Source organism: Pseudorca crassidens, chromosome 15, assembly GCF_039906515.1.
Source record: "Pseudorca crassidens isolate mPseCra1 chromosome 15, mPseCra1.hap1, whole genome shotgun sequence".
Lineage (NCBI taxonomy): Eukaryota > Metazoa > Chordata > Mammalia > Artiodactyla > Delphinidae > Pseudorca > Pseudorca crassidens.
The window spans coordinates 35,982,066-36,008,107 of record NC_090310.1 but is presented as its reverse complement, the minus strand read 5'-3'; the positions used below and the strand labels follow the sequence as shown (position 1 = coordinate 36,008,107).

Genomic DNA, 26,042 nt, shown 5'->3' with positions numbered 1-26,042 from the left:
CCCTCATTGAACCAGGATTTGGGGGCAGGCCAGGAACCCCCTCTAGTCCCCGGAACACCCTTTGCATCAATTCTGGGATTGGCATGTAGGAGCAGGGATGGGGTGGGGGTGGCTAAGATGGGGAGTGTGGACAGGCGACAAAGTGCTGTTTCAGGGCCACTTGTGTCCCCGGCTCTGGGTGAGGTTCTTCCATGAGCAGCAAAGGAGGGCCCTCCAGGCCTTGGCTGAGCTCAGCTGCCACCCCCACCCCCCGCCCCGGCCAACAGGACCGCGGCCCCCACCTCTCCTCTGTGAGCAAACAATCAGAATCATGTCTTACAAAGAACAGACTCCAAAAATATATATAAATAAATAAAAACCTTAAACATTCTTACAGGGATCTTAAAGAACAGAATACATGTTAAAAACTTCAGTAATTTATATCAATTTTAAGCGGTACTTTATATACAATGGGGGAAAAAAACACATGCATAGTCCAAATACAATGTTGAAAACAGCATTTTCATAACAAAAGAGCTGGAACACGAAGTGTTAACACCATGTACATGAATTCAAGGACCACCCTTTTTGTCTGTTGCACACAGTTTATTTAACAATATGATATAAGAAATGAGTTGGTACTTTACCATTCTATACAGTGATTGAATCTTCTTGAATTTTCTTATTTATAGTAATTATAGCGCTTGCATGATTTACACTAGAATTGCTTTTCCTCATTTCAAGTTTCACATAGAAGAAAGAAAAGAATGCTTCTTCTCTATTAACATTAGCATGGTCTAAGAGAGTGATCATCCCTATTTTTTGTCTAAAACCAGTTTTATCAGAGAAACAAAGCAACAATTTCTACATCTGCAAGACAAGAGTCTGGCTTAAGCCAGTATGTATAGATAGATGTGTGTGTGGGTGTGTACGTGTGTGCGCTCAGGAGCCAATTCCTATCATCCAGGGGTAATACTTGGAGACGCCCACAGAGTTCACTATAGAAAAAATCTTCCCGCAACGTCAGAAAGTTATCGGGATACATTATAAGCTTGCATTATTTCAGGAATCAGTTTCTGAATATTATTTTTCTTCTCACTTTTAAACATAAATGTTTAAAGTCTTGAAAATACAAATAAAAAATATGAATATAATGAACTTGTTTTTCCCGTTAAAAAAAGGCATGAGTCACCAGCAATGACGACAAAAAGAATCCAAACAAAACCCCCCTCCCCCCAAAACAAAAAACAAAAAACGAAAAAAAAAAAGAGAGAGAGAGACCAGATATTTAAATCAACTGGTTTTTAACAAAAAAATATATTCTTTGTATTGTTTCTTTAAACAGCAACCTACCCTTCCACGGCTTGGAAGTAGCAGTTCCATCTAGGAATAAAAAGAGCCCAGATGCCTGGATTTCAGTACAAAAGGTCCAAGAACATGAAAGGGAAAAAAAAACAAGTGATGCTCTCACAATGCTACAAACCCTCCACAAACTTTTCTAGGGTGTCTCCCGTGGTGTCGCCGACCAGGGACAGCTCATTGGACAACGCACTCCTGTTGGGGGTGTTCAGCTGGGGGAGCATTGCACTCTGTTCGGGGTTCCCCAAGTGTCCCTGATCTATGGAGCTGGCCATGGTGACTGCGAGTCCTGGGTGGGGGGAACCAGTCTGGGGCGAGACGTGGTGTGGTGAAGGCTGGGGCTGTATCCGTGGCGACGGGCTGGAATGTGGAGGCTGGGACTGGGGCCGTGGAGACTGGACAGGGGCCGGAGACCGCACCTGGCTACTGAGGGACGTGGCCATCTGCTGGCCGGGGAGGTGCGAGGCCTGCGGCTGTCCTGAGAGCATGTGCTGCTGGGGGCTCATGGGGTTCGGCTGGCCCGGGGACCCGATCTGCTGCTTCATCTGCTGCTGCTGCAGAATCCGCTGTTGCAGGGCCTGCTGGATGTTGGGCGTGCTGTCTGAGCCCAGCCCAGGCTGCCCCATCTGGCTGAGCTGTCCCATCTGGGCTGCCATCTGGCCCATGGAGCTGCCCTGGATGGGGAGGTGCTGCTGCATCCGCTGCTGTTGCATGGCCGCGGGGTAGCCTCCGGGTCCCTGAGGCTGCTGGAACTGGCCATGCCCCGCCATGCCCCCGGCCATGCCGGCACTGCCCTGCTGCTGCTGCTGCTGCTGCTGTTGCTGCTGCTGCTGCTGCTGCTGCTGCAGGAGCTGCCTTCGCAGCATCTCTCTGTACTGTGGGTTCATACTTGCCATGCTGGGGTTGTGCCCCGGGTTCATGATGTTCAGGGCCTGGCCCTGGGGGTTCAGGCCGCCCATCGCCGGCTGCTGAGGAGGCACACCGGGCCGTGGGCCGCCGGCTTGCATGGCATTCAGGTTCTGCAGGCTGGGCTGCTGGTGCAGGCCGGGCTGGGGCTGCAGGCCGGGCTGAGGCTGCAGGCCAGGTTGGGGCTGCAGGCCGGGCTGACTGGCCACGTACTTGGCCGTGCGTTGTTTAATGAAAGCTGCCATCAGCTGAGGATTGGACTTGAGGATGTTGAGCACCTGCTGCTGCTGCTGTGGGGAGCTGGGGGACTTCAGGGTCCGAAGCAGGTCCTGCAGGGCGCCGGGCGAGATGCTCCGGGGCGGTTGCACGCTGGGCATCCGTGGCCCGGCCACGGCCGGCTGGGCCTGCATGGACATCACGGGTCTCGGCATGCCTGGCATCGGCTGCTGCTGGGGGATGGGCGCCTGCTGCCACTGCCCAGGTGGCAGGTTGGGCACAACGGGCCCGCTGACCTGGTTGGGTCGGGGCACATTCAGGCCCACAGGGGCCATCTGGCTCACCGGGGTCACCATGCCCGTGCGCCCTGGGGGCATGCCGTTGTTGATGTTCACCCGGTACAGGTGCTGCTGCTGCTGGGCCTCCCGCTCGATCTGCCGGGCCGCCTCCACTGCCGCGGGTGGGGGCTGGGCGGGGGGCGGTGGGGCTGGCACCTGGTTGGTGGGCTTCCCGGTGGATACCGTTGTGGGGGGCTGAGTCCGGGCCACACTGGGGAAGCCGGCTGGTGACATGTTCACGGGCGAGGGCTGCGGCTGGGCGGGGGGCTGTGGCGTCTGGGGCGTGCTGGGCTGCTGTGTGGGGGTCCCGGGTGGTGCTGAGGTAGGGGAAGGCAGGCTCTGCTGAGGCACGTTGCGGGTGTTCATGGTGGCCATCCGCCGGCGCATGAGCTGGGCCTGCTGCAGGCGGTGCTGGATCTGCTGCTGGCGGAGCTTGTGTTTGATGTTGAGGCAGAAGGGCACGGGGCACTTGTTTTCTTGGCAGTGTTTGGCGTGGTAGCAGCAGAGGGCAATGAGCTGCTTGCACACTGGGCAGCCGCCGTTGGTCTTGCGTTTGCAACCCTTGGTGTGCTGCACCACCCGCTTCATCTTCTGGCAGGACGGCAGTGAGCAGTTGGCGTTGCGGCACTGACAGGCGTGCACCAGGGACTGGATGCAGCGCTGGATGCTCAGGCGCCGTGACTCCTGGGGGCTCTTGGACTGTGGTTCACCCTGGCTGCTGCCCTCGTCGTCCAGGCCCAGCCCCCACTTCACCATCTTGTGGGTGTGGCTCTTCGTGTTGTAGCAGTTGATGCAGAGGTCGTAGTCCTGCGGGTGAGGACAAGGGACAAGCCAGCATCAGCATGCGGCCCTGACCACCAGCTCCCCCCCCATCCCCACGAGGCTCACGGATGCCAAACATGTCTGCTCCCCAGAACCTTCACTCCCAGGAACACTCCACAGCCCAGAAATTCCAGAGACCACCGGTCCACCTACTTGCCCTCTTCTGGGGGCCCCTCTGCCTTCTCCCAACCTGCTAGCTCACAGCGTGTGTGGCTTCGTGAGCACCCCGAGGCTGGGGCCCCTACGCTCTGGGGCTGCTGTGGGTGCCCTCGGTGCATCCCCAGAGCTCTGCTGGGCAGCCGGTGGGCGGGCACTGGGGCTGAGGCCTTCACCAGGAGGAAGGCCCTGGGCTCGCACCATGGCAACATAATGCCCCCTCCCCAGGTTTCTAAAAGCTGCACCTGGAGACGGAGACCACAAAGCACTAGATCTGGAGGATGAGCCCTGTGACCAGGACTGCTAACCTTCTCACAGCAAGGATGTGAAAATCCCCACAGTGGGAAATAAGAGAGAGGACAAAAGAAAGCTGGAGAGAGTGGCAGAGAGATGAGGGCATTATAGAGGCCCCCTCTGCCCCCAGAGAGCACAGAGCTGCTGTTGTGGAGCACTCAACTATGGGGACTATCTAGGCGTTGACACCAGCAAGGTGAGGACTGGGCAGGAGAGGAGTCTGACTATCTGCGGGGGGAGGCAGAGCATGTGACACCCCGTGCAAGTGACCCCTCTGTGCCAGGGACAGGCCGAGACCCCTGCAGAGGGGGTGCCAGTGTGGTTTGACCACGGGATCCACCAGGACAAGAGAGGAGGGGCTTAAGACCCCTGACCAAAGGGACCCAGCCTGACAACAGCAGGAAATCCCAACCTCTTGGCAAGTAGACTGGGAACACCAGAAGAGGAACCAGTCAGAATCCCAATGGACCAAAGCACTGCCGTGCTCTCTTCTTTCTGCACTCCCACCCTGCACCGAGAGGCCTATGCGTGTGCCTGACACAGAGCTGGTGTTAACGAAACACAACAAATAAAATAACAAAGTGCCTTGTGATCATCTCCGCATCCTGGAAAGGCCAGCACAAATGTTGTCTCCCAGGGAAGCTCACTGGCTTCCCTCCATCCCCTGAAGACCAGCTCCCCCCAACACCCCAGACACATGCCACTGGGACCAGGTTGGGACCAGGCTGCCTCGTGAGCAGACACCGGCTGCTTCTTGCCCTGGATCGCTGGCGCTAAGCCCCATAACAGGCACAGGGCAGGAACCCCACCAACATCGAGAGAAACCCTTTCATTCGTGAACCCCAAAACACAATCTCAAAACCAACAGTGGACTAGTGGAGTGGAGAGATGAGCATTCATCTGGTCATTTTCTCCCCAGAAAACGCCAACTGTTTAACAGTTGCCCTGAAATACACACGCACAGCCCGAGAGCGCCGTGGGCCTCGCCAGCTCTATCGGCAGCCCTGCGCGGGCAGGTGCCCCGCGCTCACCTCGCACACGGTGCAGTGCCAGCGCGTCTCCACATGGTGCTTGCACTCATTGCAGGTGTAGACGAAGCGGTCCTGGCCCTGGGTGTGCAGCTCCACCAGCATGCACAGCGTGGACCACTTGGAGCGCCGCAGGGAGGAGAACTCCCAATGCTTGTCCCGGGCCAGCGTGAGGAAGGCGTCCCGCCCGTCCATGAGGTCACAGCTGAGCAGGGGGTCGGGGTCGACGATGGGGGGCAGCGTGTTGATGACAGGCCCAGCGTGGAGGTGGATCACAAAGAAGACCTGGGGGACGGCAGGGAGGAGCAGCGTCAGCCCCGCAGAGAGAAGGACCGAGCCGACTCCTGCTGTCCCCAGGGCTGAACTGCGTTGGTGACAAGCAGTGGTGACAAGCAGTGTGGTGTCGCCAGGCCAGGCCTCCTCCCCCTGCACTTGGTCTGCCCCCACCCCACCCCGCCCACCCCCACCTCTTTGTGCTTCTCCATCGTGGCATAGAGCTTCTGGGACAAGTCGTTGGACACGTTGGGCATGCTGGGCTTTTTCTTGTTGGCTCGGCTGATGCTGCTTTTATTCTTGTTGGTTTTCTTGTTGTTCTTTTTCTTGGCGTTCTTGCTGTCGCCCTGGCTGCCCTGCAATAAGACTCAGAGCTGTTGGCCCTGCCTAGCATCCTGCTCCAATGTCCAGCAGGGAGGCCACCAGTTCCTGCTGCGGGGGCTCCAGGGAGCTGGGGCTGAGGCAGGAGACCACCGAGCAGACCCCTACCTGCCTGCGCAGGCCGTGTGAGTGGCTGTCAACACTGCTGCCTTCAGAGGAAACCGCTAAGGGGAAGGAGATGAGTATGGAAGCAGGGCCCGGACTTGGCCAGGACCGAATGGGTACAGTGGTGACAAACAAAGCAAGCACTGCCTGTGCCACAATAGCCGCACATCACGTGGAGGCTGGAGGGAAGAATACACCTGGGATGCTAGTTGGATCTAACCACGGAGGGGGTGGAGGCCGTTTCTCCTGGTCCTATGTTTTCTACTGGCTGGAAGCAGGCACTCCTCCTCGACGGGCACACAGCCAGGGCTGTGTTCCCCTCAGAGCCCCTCTGTGGCAGCTCGGCCGGCAGTACAGACTCTCCTCCCAGCACCCCCTGAGCCTTGGATGCCAGTGCTGACTCAGGCCACCTCCTGTGCCTGGGTGTCCGTCCGGCAGAGGCAGAGGAATCTGGGTTCATTAATCGGCTGTGGTCTTCCTCCCACAGGCACTCCAAGTTCCCACTGAAATCCAGCCCACCCTTCCAGGTCAGCTTGAGGGAGGGACCTGCCGGCATCTCTCCAGTCCCTGAGGAGCAGCATCTCCACCCCTAAATCACCCAATGTTCCAGGGGATGCCTCCAGGGAGGTCCAGCAAAAGGCAGGCAGAGAACGATGACCACAGCCCTCGACCTCTCCTCGGGACCCACCTGTGACATGAGTACTTGTCACATCCTCACCCACACTTTCTCCATTTTGGAAGGGGCTAGGGATGCTGTCTTACAAAAAGGACACACCCTAAAAAGCACATGCTGCCTGGCACGAAGCAGCCCATGCAGGCGTTCCACCCTAGACCCCTGGCTCTGGATGCTGGCTCCACATGCAGCCCCAAGCCCTCCTGGGGGCCCCAGGCCTGCACGGGTGGTAACAGGCATCTCGAGATTAACACATCTGCAGCCAATTCTTGACTTCTTCCCCCAAGTGTGCTCTCCCTTCCTTCTCCCCTTCAGGGAGACGCAGCAACAGTGACTCAATTCTAAGGCCCCAGACCCAGCAGGCAGCCTCGATCCAGGATCTTCCTCATACACCACAAAGATGCGCCCTAAGTTCTGAGGTTGTTACTCTCAAAACACATCATACACTGCTCACTGCCGACAGCTACGCATCCAACTAAACCACCATCATCTCTTACTTGAACATGTGAAACACAGCACACTCGCTCCCGACTCGGACTCTGACACCCTCCTCCTTCTGCTGGAGGCTCCTCCGCCGGGATCTTCTGGGTTCCTCTCACCAGTCAGTCTCTGCTCAGATGCCACCTCCCCAGACAGGCCCTCCCAAAGGTGCTGCATCTGCCCTCTTCCCTTGTGTCTGTTCTACACCATCTCAGCATGCACCACACACTAGGACACACACCCCTTGAGGGCAGGGATGGAGACCTCTTTAGTTCCCACTGCACCCCTCAGGATGGTGCCCGCACATGGTGGGGGCTCAGTGACCAGAGTGAGTGCACAGACGCATGAACACCCAGTGAAGAGTGGGGGGCAGTTTACAACAAGGAGAGTGAATGTGGCCTGGCAAACAAGAGTCTCCTCCTCAAGTCATTTCTAAAGTGAACTGACTGGTTCCTGATCATGACACCCGTCTCCATCTCTATCTCCGGCACCTCTTCTGGGCTCCCTGGCAGGGTGCCCTCCTCTCTCATCTTGCTGTGTCTCGGCCCCGCTGTCCTGCCCAGAGATGCCAGAGCAAGCCCCTCTGTCCACCTAGTAGGTGATGTGTCTCCAGTTCGCCCAGCACCCAGTGTGGGCTGTGCCCCCAGGCCCAGGCCTGCCCTGTGGTGGGCGGTAACACAGTGAGGTTATGTATGAAAACACCACCACAGACAAAGGAGGCCATGTCTTGAGAAACGAGCAGCCCACACTCACTCCCTGACCTGCTGGAGTGCAGCCTTTAGCACATGCACTGGGGCCCTTGGGCTTTACCTCCGGGGTCTCACTGGCCGCGGTGCTCTCCTCCTTCTTCCTCTCTTCTTCCTCCTGTTCCAGCTCCTTAATGCTCTCCTCCAACACGTTAGGCCAGAAGTCACCCTCGAAATAGGGCAGTTCCTTGGCACTGGTGAGCCTGTCTTCAGTTGCTTGTTTGAAAATGTCCTGGAAAGTGAACAAGCACAGCGGTGAGACGAGGGGGGCTGGGTGACACTCTGGGGAGGGGGCTTGGGGCCACGACATGGAGAGGGGACCGCACACTCCTGAGGCGCATGGTTTCACAAGATCTACCACCACTTCTCTTGGACTGCCGACTGCAAATCTTGACAGACAGCGGAGAAGTTGCTTCTTAGTTTATGATTTTAAAAAATTTAAATTTTTGCTTTCCAATAATCATAAGTAGATATAATTCTAACACATGTGAGCACAGAGGGAGACACGTGAAGATGTGGGAGTCAGTGGTGAGGAGCCCCCCCGCCTGCCCCCGCAGTGTGGGCACCTTATAGTCATGGATGATGCGCTCGGCAAAGGCCTTGTCCAGCATCTTCTTGTACCACTCCTGCAGGCGCTTTGGCTTGGGGATTTTTTGATCTGGGGGGTGGCAATGGAAGATGTAGTCGTCTCCTTCACTTGGGGGACAGGCCCAGATGTGTCCTGTTACGTACCTGCAGGACATACACACAATTCAGACGGAAGCAGTGAGCGAAATCATCCCTGCCTTTGAGGAGTAACAGCTGAGGAACACGGACCAAAGCAAGGACAGAAATAACTATGAAGAAAAACAACAAAAAAGAAATTACAAAATGCTTCTGGCAGAACATGTGAGAGGCCTAAGAGAGGTTCCAAACCATTGTGCTGGGGAAGGGGGTTAGGGTAAAGCCAAATCTCTACAGAGTGCAAACGCAGGCTGGAAATTGGCCCAACGGTACCTCCCTCTTCGGTGTGCATGTCAGGCAGGGGCTAAGGCGGCAAGGGAACCTGTGACACAGGAGAGAGCCTGGGAAGACGGCAACGCGTGAGGCGTATCAGACGGCTTGTCCCCAGGGTGGATGCACTGAATTTCCTATCTACTTTCTCCTGCACATTGGAAAGGAAGTTGAGTATTTCTTTCTAAGGGGTTAAAGACAAAATAGATCTCATTCATTCTGCTCAAGACACTTCAATCAAACATCTCTTTTCCAAATTTGGGAAAGAAATGTGATCTAGAACGTAAGAAGAGAGACAGGAAAGGAAGTCAGACACAAGAGACCACATCTGGTAGGATTCCGCTTCTATGAACCGTCCAGAAAAGGCACAGTTATGGAGACAAAAAGGAGATTAGTAGTCACTGGGGGCAGGGGTCCAAAAGGGATGAACAGCAAATGGGTGCAGGGATCTTAACGGGGGTTGGGGGGATGACAATGTTCTGAAACTGATTTACCGTGACAGCTGCATTACTTGGTAAAGTTACTAAAAATCACTGAATGTACACCTGAAGTAGGTGAATTGTATGATACATAAAATATGCCTCAATAAAGTTTTAAAAAAACAGACTAGAATGTGAGAAAAACACAGTAGGCAGGGAAAGCACATGAGCTGTGCTGGGAGCCCCAGACCCAAGTGGCCCAACAGAACATCTGGCTGGAAGGGTGCTCTGGAGATCCCTGAATCCATTTAAGGACATCAAAATAGAAACACAAAAAACCTTAAGAAATACTTGTGCTATTTCACAAAATACACAGTGAAAATTAAAAATGGAGTTTTTATTAGTTCTGAATAATTTGAATTAAACTCACCCCAATTTCTTCACGTACTCTAAATATCCAATAAGGATCTCATGGTAAACAGCTGTTCGGAGGCATCTCGGTCGGAAGAAATGAATACTGTCCAGATAAGATATGTACACACGCCTGGGGGGCAGGGTGAGAAAGAAATTAATTGAAAGTTCAGGTTATCTTCCAAACTTGAAACCAAACACCAGCATCTAAAAAAAGCTCCAGAAATAAATTCTGTTTTGATAGCATTTACACTGGCCACAAACAGGACATAAGAAATCTGCCATCACCAAGCTCTGCTACCAATCAACAAAATAGAATTCAATTTCATCACTGAACTAAGAAGCAATGCCATCACTCACCATGGGGAACCGTGGAGAGATCAGGGCAAATTAGGAAAAGCCACTTCTAATTCCTTCTCACCCAGATTCTTGACTGAACATGAAATAACTCTCAGGAGAGGTGTGACATTTTCATAGGTGAAGAGAAGCCTGGCCTGTGCAGCAGTCCCCACCCCCTTCTCCATAGGTTTACCTGCCCCAGGTAAGACAGGGGCAACAGCAAGACCAGGATCAAAACCCATGTGTGCTTACAACACAAAGCACTCTACAATCATCAAAACTCTTCACTTCCCACTGGCTTAGCAGAAAACGAACTAATGAAACTAACTAGTAGTTCTCTAAGATGTTTAGAGCCTTGGTCGCTAGCACAACACGTGACACGCACTCCAAAGGAGCTAGAGGATTACCTTGTGTTTGGAGGGGGGCAATCAGAGCCATACTCTTGGACGTGCATCCCAAAGAAGCACACGTCCACTCCATCAATTTCCTCAAAGGCAAAGAGTGCTTTGGTTCGATACGGGAAAGATTCAGACATTTCCCCAGAATCCACAAACCTGAAATAAAAGAGCCTGATGTTTGCATGCATCACTACCATTTACAAAGTGCTTTACAGACGAGACCTGCTGCCGTAAACCCGCTCAGTGCAGAGAAGCTGGAGGCGAGGTCGCCCCTTCTGACCACTGGCCCAGGCAGCTCGGAGTCTTGGCCCCATTCTTTGTGACACTGCTTCACTCAGAAAGGAATTCCACCTCCCCTGATGAATGTGGGATACTGACAGAAGAGTGGCTACATGCTAACTGATGAAAAGCTTTCAAATTATGCAAACTCTAAAGCTTTGCCAGGAAGCTAGGCTCTGGTTAACCACATGGGGTGCCCACTGGAACGTCTGCACACAAACCGTGACTTCATCCCGGGCTTGACTTCCACCGTCTTGTCTGAGCTGGCCACTACGCGGACAAACACCTCCCCAGCTTCAGGATGATTCTGTCGCCGCAAAAACTTGTTGACTCGGTCTTCCAAGTGGTTTCCCAACCGTGTGGTCTGCAGTCCTGCAAAGTCCAGCACAAGCAGATGAGAGGACTTCGGGAGGGTTGAGGTCACAGAATCCACCTCTTTCAGTGTAGTCTGGTATTTTAAGGAGTAACATTCTCCAAATACAGAAGGGATCTAATGTGTCCTATGAGGTAATAAGCATTTTATAAAAGAAAGGTGGACCCTGGAATCTCAGGCATTCCACGCACTGAAAACTGCTGTCAAATGCCCAATATTTCCATCTTTTTCTAACTGTAAGGGGCAGAAGAGACACAAAGGTGGACCCAAATCTGAAGGAAGATGGGCTCTGGGGTGAAGCAGGGGAGCAGGCACGAGGGAGCCGCACTGGGTCCACCCTGCCTCCTGCCCCACATGCCCAGCCCCTAGTGAGACAGAGATCTGGCCCTGGCTGCGCCCACACAGCTGTGCCCCAAGGCTGGAAGAACTTGAAGAACTCTTAACAGAAATGGGGACACTGCCACTGCTTTCCATGGAAGGCAGGGCTGGCACAGCCTCAGAGACAGGATGGCACAAATGCCCCTTCCTGCCCAGCTCTGATGAGAGTCCTGGTGCAGAGTCTGAGACAGCTAAGCTAGCAGGCAGCCAAGGGCTACCTCACTCTGTGAGCATTCCAATACTGGGCGGCAAGGGACACTGTTCCACGATGCAGACCTGCCCAGCACCATTGCTGGTGGGCTCCTCCGCCCTGCCCCTCTGTACCCTCCCTCTCCCAGGGATGGGCCAGGAGTTACACAGCATATAAATACAATACAGTCACAGCACAGAAAAACTCTGTGCATATGGGGATAAAAGACTAGACAGGAAAGCTGCAAAAGGTTAACAGTGACTACAGATGATAGGATTTTAGAAGATTCCTTACTGAGGTTAAGAAATATCTGCAAAATTTAGGCTTTTAAAATTTAGTTTCTCTGCAATAAACATACCAATGGCGGAGTTTTTTTGGTATATAAATTATACCTCAATAAAAGTGATTAAAAAAAAACAATGGCAATGAAATAAAGACCCCATTAAAAAATAAAAACTTTAAAAGCTATAAAAATGAGAAGTAGAATTGTTTCACACTCTGATACACGTGCACACTTTCCACAGCTGTTTAGTTATGCTCTGGATCCCCTTATTTCAACCTCCCACAGCTGAGATAACCATCCTGAGAAAAAGAGAATTAGGTGCAAAGGACTTACGACCATCTCATCTATTCTTTGTGAAGCCCAGAAGAAAATTCTCATGTTCTCGCCCCCCTGTACTCCCGCCCATGCCGCTGCTGAGCAAGTTTTGTCCCCTTATGAGGTGGCTTCCAATCCAGAAAGAGAGGACACAGCTAAGAAGGGCCACCCTGCACTGGTGCAGGGAGCTCCCCCTTCCCTTGTGAAACTATGATTACACACACTATGATTTTCACATAATGAATAGGAGTAAACCTTCAAAATTAGGTCTTTACATTTTCCCCCAAAATTACCTGTACTAAAAATAGTTTATGAATTTTATTTTATTTTTTTATATAGCAGGTTCTTATTAGTTATCTATTTTACACATATTAGTGTGTATATGTCAATCCCAATCTCCCAATTCATCCCCCCCACCCCCCCCCACCGCTTTCCCCCCTTGATGTCCATACGTTTGTTCTCTACATCTGTGTCTCTAATTCTGCACTGCAAACCTGTTCATCTGTACCATTTTTCTAGGTTCCACATATATGCATTAATATACGGTATTTGTTTTTCTGACTTATCACTCTGAAAATAGTTATTTTTTAAAATACATTTATTTATTTTTGGCTGAGTTTTCATTGCTGCATGCAGGCTTTCTCTACTTGTGGCGAGCAGAGGCTACTCATCGTTGCGGTGTGTGGGCTTCTCACTGTTGTGGCTTCTCTTGTTGCAGAGCACAGGCTCTAGGCGCACAGGCTTTGGTAGTTGTGGCTCGCAGGCTCTAGGGCGCAGGCTCAGTAGTTGTGGCGCATGGGCTTAGTTGCTCCGCGGCATGTGGGATCTTCCCAGACCAGGGCTCGATCCCGTGTCCCCTGCATTGGCAGGTGGATCCTTAACCACTGTGCCACCAGGGAAGCCCAAAATACAGTTTTTAAATGAGACAATTATGACGGTCTGGTCACAAGCACCAAACTGAACGCCGTGAAGAGGGCTGGAGAGGTGCTCCGCTATGTCCCCTGAGAGAAGAGCCATGGGCTTTACACACGGGACGGCACAGTGAAAAACCTGGAGAGCAGCCAGCACGTGCTCAGAGACTCAGTACTGGGGAAAGAAGGGCTGTTCTCATGCTGCGGTGCCATGTGGAGGTGTCCTCCAGACCAGCAAGTTCAGGCACTGAGGGCAGGCATTTCTGCAACAGCCCCTCCCACTGGACAGGAGGGCCCAGGCCACCCTCACTGTGATGGTGCCTCGGGCTTCCCACAGGGTGGCCACGTGCTTTGGTTTAGGTTCCCGTTTCCACTCCCCACAGCCCATCGTGCTGCAGCGGACGGCCCTGTACATGCCTTTAGGCACACGAGCAAATATCTTTGTAGGAGACATGCGTCAAGGTGGAACCGCTGAGTCTAAAAATGGACATTTTAAATTGTACCCCACCATGTATATTTTTGGCCACGGTGCATGATGGGAGCCTTATATTTCCCTTTATGTGATCAAATCCTTCAGCCTTTTGCTTTCTGACCTCTGGGCTGTATCTTTTTTAGGAAGGTTTTTCATAACTGAACACAGTAAAAACACTCTCTTTCTCTGACCTCCAAAGCATTTGTAGTTGTTACTTTTCGCCCCTTTAGCCACCCGAGTTGCGTTGTGCATGTGGCGTATAATGGGGAGGTGGTTTTGGGTGGATAGTCAGTTGTTTAGTATCACTCTCTGACCAGCAGCTGGAAGATATTTTCAATGCAGTCGTCCCTCCGTACCCACAAGGGACTGGTTCCAGGAACCCCTCAGACACCAGAATCCAAGGATGCTGCAGTTCCTGACATACAGTGGTGCAGTACAGAAGGCCCTCTGTACCCACAGGTCCCACATGCGTGGACACGGAAGGCCCACTGCACTAAGTCTTGGCAAACTTAGTGGCAACCTCTCTTTTGTGACCGACAGACACTTGCAGAGATGATGCAAATCAAAAACCCAGGGGAGACACACCACTTCTAAGGTCCTTTTCTGTAAGTGAGGGTTCTACATCTTTGAAGCTCATTTGCCGAAGGTCCACATATCCCTCTCCACCATTCTCTGGACACTAGGGGAGGGTGGGGGCTGGGCCAGCTCTCAGGTTCTCCTACCCACCCCGCCCCCACCTCTACCCCTGTCTCTTCTGGCCGCAACTGCTCTTCTCTTGAAGCCTAACTCTCCTGGCAATTTCTGTTTTGGTCACCAAAGCTCTGGCCCAGGAGATTGATTCTAAGTAGCTGACTGCTTTAGTGACATCACTCAGAATGGATCCTTTAAAGTAGGGGTTCTCACCTGCACGCCCCCAACCCAGGACACCTGGTAATGTATGAAGACATTTCTGACAGCCACCATTCATGGGGGTGGGGTGGGGCAGGGAGTGTTACCAGCATTTAGTGGGCAGCAGCCTGCTGCTAAAATTCTAATTAAGCACAAGACAGCCCCCATAACAAAGACGTTTCTGGCCCAAATGTCAGTATGCATCAGAAACCCTGATCTAAAGAGAAATATTATAATAGCTGGTGAATTCATCAATATTTCAAAAGATTTTATAAGAGTGGGTTTAAGTGATAGGAAAACTGTGGATTTTGGTAATGACACAGTTTGAACGTGAATTAACGCTGACTTGGAAGGCTTCAGAGGGGCTTCTTCCTTGCCTGCCACCCTTCCCTCCTGCCCACGGACCTCCCCCTCCATCCCATCTCTCTTCTACTCCAGCTCCTCAGGTGGCCCGGCTCTTTCTGGGGAGCCCTAAGCGGTGTGCTAGTTGTTGCCTATCCTACTGGAGAGAAGTGAGAGCAGCAGCCGAGTTGACAAAGACGACACACTGTACACTTCTGAAAAGTGTCATCTCTAAAAAAGTGAAGACTACCTATGAAAAGTTACTCCTATAGCAACAGGGCGCTCTCTGTGCTCCTCGCAGACACCAGCAGCCGCTCCTAATGCGGCAGTGACACACCCAACCAGCCCTCGTGCAGACCAGGCTCCTGCCAGTCCTGGTGATGTTGGCTGATTCCCAGAGGGCCCCAGAGGGTCACTCTTCACAACAGCAGGGCCCACACCTACTGATGGGCAAACAGTCGCCCCCGCAGGTGCCCAGGGCTGAGCGTGCCCAGGATGTGTGTGTGTTATTTCTAAGCTACTTGAGAAGGATCTGCTGACAGATTTTCTCTCTCAGAATTCACAAAGTTTACTGTATGTGTTTTAGATGAAAGTTTCTAAACTTTCATCTAAAACACAGACTGATCATAAAGTTGACTTTCATATAAAGATCAAGGCAAATGATTCTCTTCAAGGGTAAGACAAAAAAATACAAAAACCCTTCCACAACTTACTCTTAGCACTGAATTTGTTTTCTTTACGAGTTCTGCCCGTTTTCTTCAAGCAGTTGTCACACACAAAGCTGCAAAAAAAATAATGGGTGTGATCAGATTATATAAAACAGTATATGTTGCCAAACCAGTGAAATGCAGCATTAAAATACTTCCCTGGCAATTAAAATCGCATCATTATACAAAAGTGAAGAGGCAGACTGCTTTGATTCTACAATTCCCAAAGCGGGCAAACACTTAAGACTTAAATTTAGAACAAACTGCCATCCATCTAATTGCCGGATTCTTGCTGACAACAATGAATGAAATGCAGTAGCAGCCAGCATCCTCCCCTCTACTCTGTGCATAACTGCTTTCCCTTTCCCGAGATCACAGGAAATCACCAGGAAATTACTCACCCTGAAGGCCAAATGATATCATAGTGGAGAACACAAATCTGATGCATCTTCCGGCCACACTCCTTGCAATCAACGAAACTAGAAGACAAAGAAAGTGCACTGTGACACACGGAGCCACATACATAATGGAGCTTCTACAGAGCCTGTGTGGTGTGCTCACACCTCATCCCCTTGATGACTTCAAGAATCTGCAGCATTAATGCATCTCTTGACTAATTGAGCCGTATTTTAAAAAATGCATCAGTACGATATTTTCTATAGGAAAGACTGACTTTCGCCCTTTCTTTGTACAAATGCCTCTTTCCTCTCTTCTCCCAATCTGCTTTGCAACTGGAAGTGAACATTTATTTCTAAAAATTGTTATGACGAAGGCCTATTTTACAGGTCAGTATTTCTGATATTACTACAGATTTTCAAGACCAGTGCTTGCTCTAGATGACTGCACATACCTAAATGGACTTAAATAAAAGAGAACAATACTGTCAGTGTTACAAACCCTTGTTCTTAAGCCCAGGTGCAGGAAACGTCTGCTGAGTCAGTTACAAGGGTGGGAAATGACGGCCTTTCTTAAAGTAAACACTAGAGAAGTTGGGATGCACCATGCCACCTGCCCCCTGCACAGCTTCCGCCATAGCTCACCTGGGCCCTGTCACCTCACCTAGGAAACTTAATCGCCAACATGCTTGAAGGTCAAAACCTATTTTTTCACCCATGCCCTTAAAGCCACCACAACTTATACCCTGTGGAAGGCTGAGGGGCTAGAAAGTACCACATTTCTCCAAACGGTCCTGGGTCCCGGCTCTTCCTATCATGCTAGATGCCAGTCCCCATAACCTGACGCCTGCTCTCACTACTGCTGCTCGAGTCCCCGGCCCCTGACCACCCTAACTGCCCTTGCTGAGCAAGCCTTCCACCACAGATCGAGCCCAATCCAGCTTCTCTGTCCCTGCTCTGTCGGAGGAGAAAAGGACACACACAGGCAGACTGTGCAGAATGGCAGTGACCCTCATCGGCCATCCTCAGTACTCTCTGCTGTCCTGCCCCAGCTGCTGCCCTTCCCAGCACACACAGGAGGGAATCCAGCACCCTCTGCCCCCTTGTCCTACGGGGCTCCATCCATACTCCCTACATGCCCTGCACTTGAGCTCACCTGCAGTGCTGCTGAACATCCCATGTCCTTTCATGTCTTTGTGTCTAGAATGCTCTGCCCACCACCCCCAACACCTGCTTCCAAATGAGTGTCACCTTCTCCACTGGGCCAGGGTCCCCCACTCTGGACTACCTTACTGCCTCCTGCTGCCTATGCTACGATCCGTCTGTCCTACTGGAAGACAAATGGCTGGAGGACAGACCCCCTTTATCCATCTGTGTCTTCCCCACTGCCTGGCAACTACTGCTTCAATGTAACGTATTCTGAAATTTAAAAGTGAGTATAGCAACTAACATAACATTGTAAATACTCCAGTATAAAACAAAACTTTGGGGGGACTTCCCTGGTTGCTCAGTGGTTAAGACTCTGCACTCCCAATGCAGGGGGCCTGGGTTCAATCCCTGGTCAGGAAACTAGATCCCACACGCATGCCGCAACTAAGAGTTTGCATGCCACAAATAAGGAGCCCACGAGCTGCAACTAAGGAGCCCACCTGCTGCAACTAAGGAGTCTGTGAGCCACAAACTAAGGAGACCACCTGCCACAACTAAGACCCAGCATGACTAAATAAATAAATATTTAAAAAATAAATAAATAAAATTAAAAAATTTAAAAAACTGAATATAAATCACAGGGAAACAGGAAAACTGTCAGGGAGGACACAATGTGAACAGGGAGACGGCTAGTCAGGACCAACAATCCACTGACACTAGAGACTAAAGAGACAGGGAGCAGCCTCCTCATGCACCAGGCACTTTGCTAAGTAATCAACGTGCTCCCCCCGCAACCTGGGCACAGCCGGCAGGAGAGACTAAGTCAGCTCTCAATGGGAAGTGGAGTCTGTGTCTTCCGTTGGAAGCTCGGAAGTTGAGCCAAGGGAGGGGAGAACCTGTTTCTCAGCTCTGGATGCACCACAGCCACATTTACCAAACTCCCAACAGTGCTGGAGCCTGTGCTCACCAAGCAACCCTGGACGGGCGTTCACCACAGTGACAGAACAAAATGGGCATCTCCACACACTGGGGTGCCTTCAGAACTCAGCTTTGGGTACCGGGGAGGAGCCACCACATGGAAGGAGCTCTGAGGCCTCTTTAAGGGGTTATTACAAAGCAAAATTTACATACTGAGTATTCTCACTGATCACTGGAAGAAGGGAAATTATCTGACAACGACCTTTGAAAATATACCATACCAAAGATGGTGACAAGAACATACAACACTGGGCTTCTCATTATTTATTTTTAAAAAGTGGTTTCTAAGAGTTTTTCTTTCTGAAATTTCCCTTTAAATGATACTAGCACCCCTCCACCAAATATTCCTACCTTTAGTCTCTAAAGATTCACACTAAATGGCTTCTTAAAGACAACGATGATGAAGTTATTACAGAGATTCTAACAGAGCCAAAACATCCATCTAATCTTACATTAAAGGGTGTTAAAATTCAGTAGCTGGACAGCATGCTACAGTGACATACATCTTTTGTGTGAGTTAAAACAGAATCCACATCTGAAATAACTTCACACAAAAAATTCCGCCCATGGTAATATATTTATTTCCAGTGTCTTCTCCCACAGCCCAACAATAAGGAGGAAATTTCCTCATCTGAAACTAAAACCTAAAAGTCAGAAAGAAAATAGCTGTATACTCACGGTTCAGGATCTAAGGTATCATTTTTCTTCTTTTCAAACTGATCCTTTGAAATTGTCCTTGTTTTTTTGGGGAGGGGGGAAAGGAAAAATGTTAATTAACTAAATTTATCTGTTGAGTATAAACTATAGGGTCTCTGGGATATTATTCTGTAACTAGTTCTTCACATAAAAAGTAAAATGATGGTCAGCTGAAATCTCAAGTAGATGTAATAATGGCATGAACATACAACATTTAATTCTATAGAAAGCACTACCTTTTATTTTTCTCTGCCTTACTTGGAATATTTCCTCCAAACTATCATCAGCACTTATTACAAGATTTAATTTAAGGCTAGTCAAAATACACTGGCAAAATTATGTTGAGATTCAAACCTGTTAATTTCCAATCAAATCTATATGGTGAATGACTGCTGAATTTGACCAACACTGGCATTTTCAATTCTTCTAATTACAATATTCCTTCATTGACACAAGTCAGCATGTACTTGGGGATATTTTACTTATTCTTAAAGGGCTGAGTATTTCATTTTTGTGGTACTTTTATTAGTGTATATGTGAATTACTTGATTCACAGAATTATACAATCCAATTATTAATCACATAATTGGACTAAAGAATTAAATTGACAAGGGACAGAAAAATTGAATATGTAGAATTTCTGTCATTTTCGTTTATGTATCTTACAGGCAGGTATGGTTTGTTGTGCGATTGAATAAAGTAAACTTGAGTTGCAGAGTAAGTGTCCAACAGTGCTGGAAACTGCTTCAGTGGGAAGCCTTTTTGCCTTTGGGGGGACAGTCACACAGTAGACTCCCCAGAGTGGCAGGAATCATGGCAGAGTCGGGAGAAAAGAAAGACCACAAAACGCTGGCAGTCCTAGGCAGCTGTGGCTGGCAGGTTTTTAGGTATCTCAAGCATGTAAATGAGTTGACCATCCAATCTGTGGATTTGCTTTTGCTTTTTTTTTTTTTTTGTGGTACGTGGGCCTCTCACCGTTGTGGCCTCTCCCGCTGTGGAGCACAGGCTCCGGACGCGCAGGCTCAGCGGCCATGGCTCACGGGCACAGCCACTCCGTGGCATGTGGGATCTTCCTGGACTGGGGCACGAACCCGTGTCCCCTGCATTGGCAGGCAGACTCTCAACCACTGCGCCACCAGGGAAGCCCTGCTTTTGCTTTTTTCTCACCACATTCTGGCCATTTGCCTACTCAAAAGTAACTCCATCAGAGGATAAGCATCAGGGAGGAAATGGTGAACTCAGTGAGGGAATGAACGAACTAACTCATGCCTGTCCATGCTGGAGCTGTGAGCAAGAGTCCAACCTCCAGAGAGGAAGGAGATACAGGTACTCGCTGGGGTCTCACCACCTGGGTTCTGTTACCTCTGCAACTTAAAGGACAGAGGTTTCAGTGGAAGATCAACTAAATGCTACAGACGGGGTATACACACAAGACTCATTTTTGCTACTGCCAGTTAGTTCTGTGACAAGGGTTACCTGGTTTCTTAGGTGTAACTGAAAATTTATAACCTTCCCAAATGGAAGTTGACAGCCACTAGGAAAAAGCAAGTGTTTTAGAAGAAGAGATAGAGCAAGGTCAAGAGAGACCACTGCACTGCAGTGGGGGCTACAGCATCACGGTCTCAAGCAGAGGGAAGAATGTGCAAGTGGCGCTGGGATTCAGCTACAACAGCTACATTGTAAAATATGAATGTGGGTATAAGTAATATGAAAAATACACTATAAAAAAGTCACAGTGGGTGGCAGTGGTGCTTCCCTTTTAATCACATATGAGAACAAAACAACAATTCAGAGTCACCCCCGGGAGAAATGACAGGATGGTACTTACGTCTGGGGTTGTGAAGGGTCGTCACCCAGGGTAACATTCTCCCCCTGGATCTCTGTGAAACACTTCTCACAGAAATGATACCTGTCAGCAAGAAGGCCATACTTGGGTGAACTGGTCCATCATAACACACAGCCACCCAAGCAACGAAGCCACCAATCAGAGCAGGGCAGATCACCACGACGAAGGGGGGGCGTTGTTGGTTGATTGATGGGTCAGTGAGGACAATGAAAGGAACAGGGGCAGGTGGGGAAGGGCAGGATTAGAGAACAGGGAAGGGAACAAATAGCACAGACATAAAGGTAAGACACAAACACCAAGACAACACAGAGCAGAAAGCCAAGGCAAAGCATTGATTAGCATTCGGTCTCATTGCACACATCCCAGGCCATCATCACTAACAACGGGTTCGTCCAGCTCCAAGATGCAAATGTTTTCAAGGAGTTGTTAATACTAGAATTGCAAGGAGCCTAATTTTAGGAGTTTGGATTTTGTTATTACTTAGAGAAAACCAGATATAACTACAGGTTTTGAGATGGAAAAAATTTACTTTGAATAAAACAGTCTGACAAAAGGCCTTAAAAAAGCAATTTAAACTGAAATAGCTTTTTTTCAAAATGGAAAATTTATGCTTGACAGCAATTCATAGATTTTATTTCCGGTATTAAGCCAGACCTTTAAAGGTATGAAAATGTTGAGCACTCAGAACTGGTTTTAATTTTCTCCTGTTACTTTTCACATGTTAATCACTCAGTTAATTGGGTTACAATAGAAATGAAACCAAATCCATATTCTAGACAAACATTTAACAGAAATGCAATCAGGGTCAAAGACTTTCCAGCCATTTATCAGTAAGACTATACAGAGAAAAACTGTGATATATTGTATAAACAATACAATATATGTAAATCCATGAACAGTCTTAAAATTCAATTCTAAGCTTCAATTTAAACTTTTTGGTATTGGAACCAATCATTCATCAATCTGAGATACTCAGTGATTTCTCTAACTTGGGGACAATCCAAGTTAAGCAAATTTAGAGACTTAATCTTTAAAGCACAATCTGCATTTGAGAAATTATCCATCACCCCAATTTCTTATAGTATAGAGCCTGGGCTCAAGCTATCAAATAAGAACAGTTAAAATAAAAACTATTAAATGTTTGGAAAGGACACAAATGAGAAATCAACAAAAATGCAGGCTGATGCTGCATAAACAAGATGGGCACAAAGGAATACTGTAGAAGTAAACAAGCCGAATGAGGTGAATTACACAAGCAAAAGGGATGAGTATAAGGTACGACGGCAGCACAATAAAATGCGGTTTTAGTGCTCAAAACTACATCTACAAGATGCCAAGAGGATTAGTGTTGAAGACACTGTGACGAAACTTGGAGCGCCACACTGAACCACATGGGCAGAAGGAGATGCAGCAGCTTGCAGCTACACACAGACACAGACACACACGCACACAAACACACATGCGCGCACGGCTACAAACAACTGAGATTCAGGCCACTGCCTGGCCAGTTTATTCTTCATTACCACTAAAATAGGTCTCCACAAGTTCTAATTCTAATCTTAATTAAACACATTGAGCATTCTGTCTGCTATATTTCACTGACTAAACACACATAGTGAATTAAAAGTATAAAACTTTAGAGCATGCACACATCTCAAGATTATTCAATTTTTCTTATTTGTTGATGAGGAACACGACAGATTCACTGTGTGTAGCAACTGGATTAATAAGAGTTTCTTGCTGGGACCAGTTTATTTAGAATTAATTCAATCAACAAAGTCTGCCAAGATTAAAAACTGACCAGGAACAAACAGGTTAACACTGCTGTTTTTAAAAATACTTATCTCTTTCTCTGAATGAACTACAGTAATATTCTGGCTATTCACTATTTTGTAAATATTTTTATGGAGGCTTGAAATCATGTAGTAAAAGGAATTTCCATGTGTAGAAGGGCATGATCATCACTGGCAAGAAAGAATTACACTATAGAAACTATAAACCAATTAAGCAGCAATCAGAACAATATGCAAAAAAAAAGATACCCCTTCAACGCCAAATTGCTTCCTTTTAAAAAATGAATGAAAGTGTTCCAATTTATTATGATCAAACTCAGCCACTGTGCGCTAGCTCAAAGAGGACTACGGAACACACTGTGAAATGAAATTGCCACGGTAATTACATGTGAGTCTAAACGGTTTTAAAATCCTGGACAAACTAAACTCTTAGCTTTTATGCAAGCAGGACATCAAGCCTAGCAACATCTGGGGAACAAGGATCATAAACCCATCATTTTCCACTGGAGGAAACTGGCCCAGAGTGAAGCACTGATGGCTGAATGGCAGCCCCTGGGGTGGCTGCAGAAACCTACGCCCTCTGTGTATAACTAACTTCCATTCCCAAGAACCTCAGGGTCAGAAACTGGGAGGGACAGAGTGTCTGTCCCAGAGCAAGGCCAGAGATGTCAGAGAATCGAATCTGTTCAGGTGTAAGGGGAAAGGGAGGGGCCCTGGCCTCCCTTTAGCTCCCTTCTGATATGATGATAGCCCACCCATCTAGTCAAGTAGGCTGAAACCACTCTGGTAATCAGTGGGTGACAGATGTTAATGTCAGACTTGCCCCTATCTTATACCTAGTCCAAACTTTATTCATCCTGGAAACACATAATGGTTCAGAGATTCACTTTTCAACCGTAAGAGCCTAGATGACCTTCTGCCTTACGTGAAGGAAGCAGTCTGATGAATATGGAATTATAAAGGAGAAACACTTTACATAATCTGATGATGATGTACATCTGGGTACCTAAAGTTAGCACAATGTAACTGCAGAGTTCATCTGTAAGGGTAATCTAATGTATGGAGTAAATTTTCAAATGCAGATTGTTGTAAGTACCATATCAGTATATAAAAATAACTTGGATAATAGATAATATCTATTCTTATCTATCAATAATAAACTGTTAAAGTTATAGAACAGTTTTCCCAACATGACTTACTTTCAAAATTTCAAAGTGTGGAAACAAGTGAAAATGTAACCATATACTAGCTTATCTATTAGTTTCACTTGTTTAAACGGTCTGTAGAATTTCCTACTCTAAGTGCCCAGTTTAGGACTATAAGTACCAAAACAATTATTCAAAAGAACACCATGGTGTTCATCAACAGTCAAGGTTGAGAATGAAAATGTAAGTAGTTGAAATGTCTATCGCAGAATTAGACCACTGCTTTCACAGACTCACAACGTGGTATCTCTTCCAGTTCTGTATTCCAGGAAGCACACCTTGTAAGATTCAGCTGAGGAGCAGTATATGCTCACACTCATTTAAAATGTATTATGCGTAAAAGAGAACTCCTTTATTTATGCTTCTACTCTTAAGGAAAATATATTACTTTTGCTCAATAAAAATTAAGTCCTATATAGAAGTAATATTGGACATTTCAGAACTTTCAAAACAATCCTTTGTTTGCACCCCATCAACAACCTCCTCTGAGGAGGCAGTAGTGCACACTGATGCCATTCATTCTATCAAACTTGAATTGCTCTCAAGTGAAATACGGCCGAAATCTATGCAAGTCAGCCGAGGCAGGGTCCAAAGAACCCAGGAACAGTGAAAAGCAACAATGAAAAGGCCCCCAAACTTAAGAGATGATGGTAAGCAATCTGCTGTCTGCTCTTCCTTCTAGACCCAAACTGTGTTGGGTACTTAGCAGTGGGGGCATTTTTCAGGGTATAGTTAATTTTAACCTGTTCTCTTAAAATTTCATAGCTGTATTTTGCACCTAACAGTTTCCAAAGCATTGTCTCATTGGAGACTGACAACTAAGGGTGTCAGGAAAGGTGTTACTATGCCCATGTCATGGACAAGAAGGTTAAGCTTGATACATTACAGAATGTGCAAAAGATCATGGGGCTAAAACTGTAAATGGAGGGGCCAGAACCTCCAGAACAACACTTGTCACTATAGGAAAGATTCCATTTGGGCCACAGTATCATTTCAAACTTTTAGTTTTAAAATGCCTCTATCAATAGAAGAGCATGCAAAGACAGAAAATGAATTCCAAATGTTAAAATATTTTTAGCAGGACAGTTGTGCCAGCTGCACTTCCAGTAGAGGTGCCTGTCCAGGGACACCCATCTTTCCCCTCAAACCAGCACTTCACTAAGATAAGTGAGCTGGACAAGGCTTAGAAATCTTGTCTTAAGACATTTTTAGGTCAACAGTTCTTTTTTTTAAAAAATAGGATTTTGATGAGAGTCGTTAATTACCTTGAATATGTTTTTTTTTAATTTTATTATTTTTTTTAATTTTAATTTTTTTGGCCGCACTGCATGGCTTGCAGGATTTTAGTTCCCCAACCAGGGATTGAACCCAGGCCATCGCAGTGAAAGTGCTGAGTCCTAACCACTGGACTGCCAGGGAATTCCCTAGATATTTTTTAAAAATTAAAATAATTAAAAAAAACATAATTGGAAGAAAAGTAACTGCAACATTCCAAATTATTCAGGCCTCTGCATGTACCTTTGAAAAAATAAAAACTTATTTTCCTCAAAGTATTAGAACATATGTAATTACTATAAGCAAACAAGATAAAAATAATCAAAACATCAAACCCTAAAGCTGACATTTAATACTTGAACCTAAAAACAAAGAACAGGCATGAAGCCTCATCTTGGTCACGTAAAGAATTTAGTTGCCAATTCATAGAATGAAGGCAATGTAATTGAATTTGACAAAGAATTACAACCTATGTTTCAAGGCAGGACGCCCTCATGCTATGGCAACATGCAGTCACTTAAAGCAATGGATACAAAGTAGCTTAATTTTCAAAACAACCCTCCAAACCAGGAAGTTGTAATTAGGTAAGGGAATCAACAACAAAAATTATTTTCATTCTTCCTCTACTTAAGATAGGAGATCTATTCTTTAGCCATCTCCACATTTCAAGAGAATAGAAAATACTTCAAAAGCATACCTACCACTCACTAACCCCAAAAAGGCCACCTCATGAAGGGAGTCATTCTTAAACTCAATGAAAACACCGATCTCATTCTTACTGTGCTACTGATTAAAAAGAAAAAGTCTATGGTTTAAAATTTTTAAATGAATTAGAGCAAACACAAGTCTTTCCATCAGACTGTACAGGCCAAATTAGCTAGGCAAATATTTACACACAGATTGGTAAAATACAATGTTTCAACTTTATTATCTTAAAAAAGGCAGTCAACCTTTGTTAGAGTTACTCTCCACTTCAGACTCTTTCTCATATGGTTACATTTTGGCTTAACACATGTACTTGATCCAACTAGTGCAGCAAGCAGTTTTGAGCTTAAAATTTTATACTATACAAGCATGCTTTTAAGTTAAGAGACCATGGGCCTATCTGAGTGACTGAGAAACAATGAAATTTTGGCCCTTTTTACTGAAACTTCAGGAGAGAAATAATGAAATGTACCCAAGCTACAATCAGACGAGCATGCCTCGTCCTAAGACCTTCTTTTTGTCCCATGATTCAAGAAACTGCTCAAG

At 47.8% G+C, this 26,042-nt stretch overlaps 1 protein-coding gene across 3 annotated transcripts in view; it reads right to left on the bottom strand.

Annotated features, from left to right (window-relative positions):
- Positions 1 to 396: 396 nt before the first annotated feature.
- CREBBP (CREB binding protein) overlaps positions 397 to 26,042 on the bottom strand; it is a 131,432-nt gene continuing 105,786 nt past the window's right edge. For all 3 annotated transcript variants that reach the window (XM_067706815.1, XM_067706817.1, XM_067706816.1), the window contains 12 exons: positions 20,501 to 20,581; positions 18,655 to 18,711; positions 15,856 to 15,933; positions 15,461 to 15,528; positions 10,817 to 10,967; positions 10,326 to 10,472; positions 9,599 to 9,712; positions 8,323 to 8,488; positions 7,821 to 7,988; positions 5,566 to 5,727; positions 5,102 to 5,383; positions 397 to 3,605 (listed from right to left, as the gene is read on the bottom strand). In XM_067706815.1, coding sequence (XP_067562916.1) covers positions 1,455 to 3,605; positions 5,102 to 5,383; positions 5,566 to 5,727; positions 7,821 to 7,988; positions 8,323 to 8,488; positions 9,599 to 9,712; positions 10,326 to 10,472; positions 10,817 to 10,967; positions 15,461 to 15,528; positions 15,856 to 15,933; positions 18,655 to 18,711; positions 20,501 to 20,581 — 3,625 coding nt within the window. In that variant the 3' untranslated portion in view covers positions 397 to 1,454. The remainder of the gene's footprint in view (positions 3,606 to 5,101; positions 5,384 to 5,565; positions 5,728 to 7,820; positions 7,989 to 8,322; positions 8,489 to 9,598; positions 9,713 to 10,325; positions 10,473 to 10,816; positions 10,968 to 15,460; positions 15,529 to 15,855; positions 15,934 to 18,654; positions 18,712 to 20,500; positions 20,582 to 26,042) is intronic.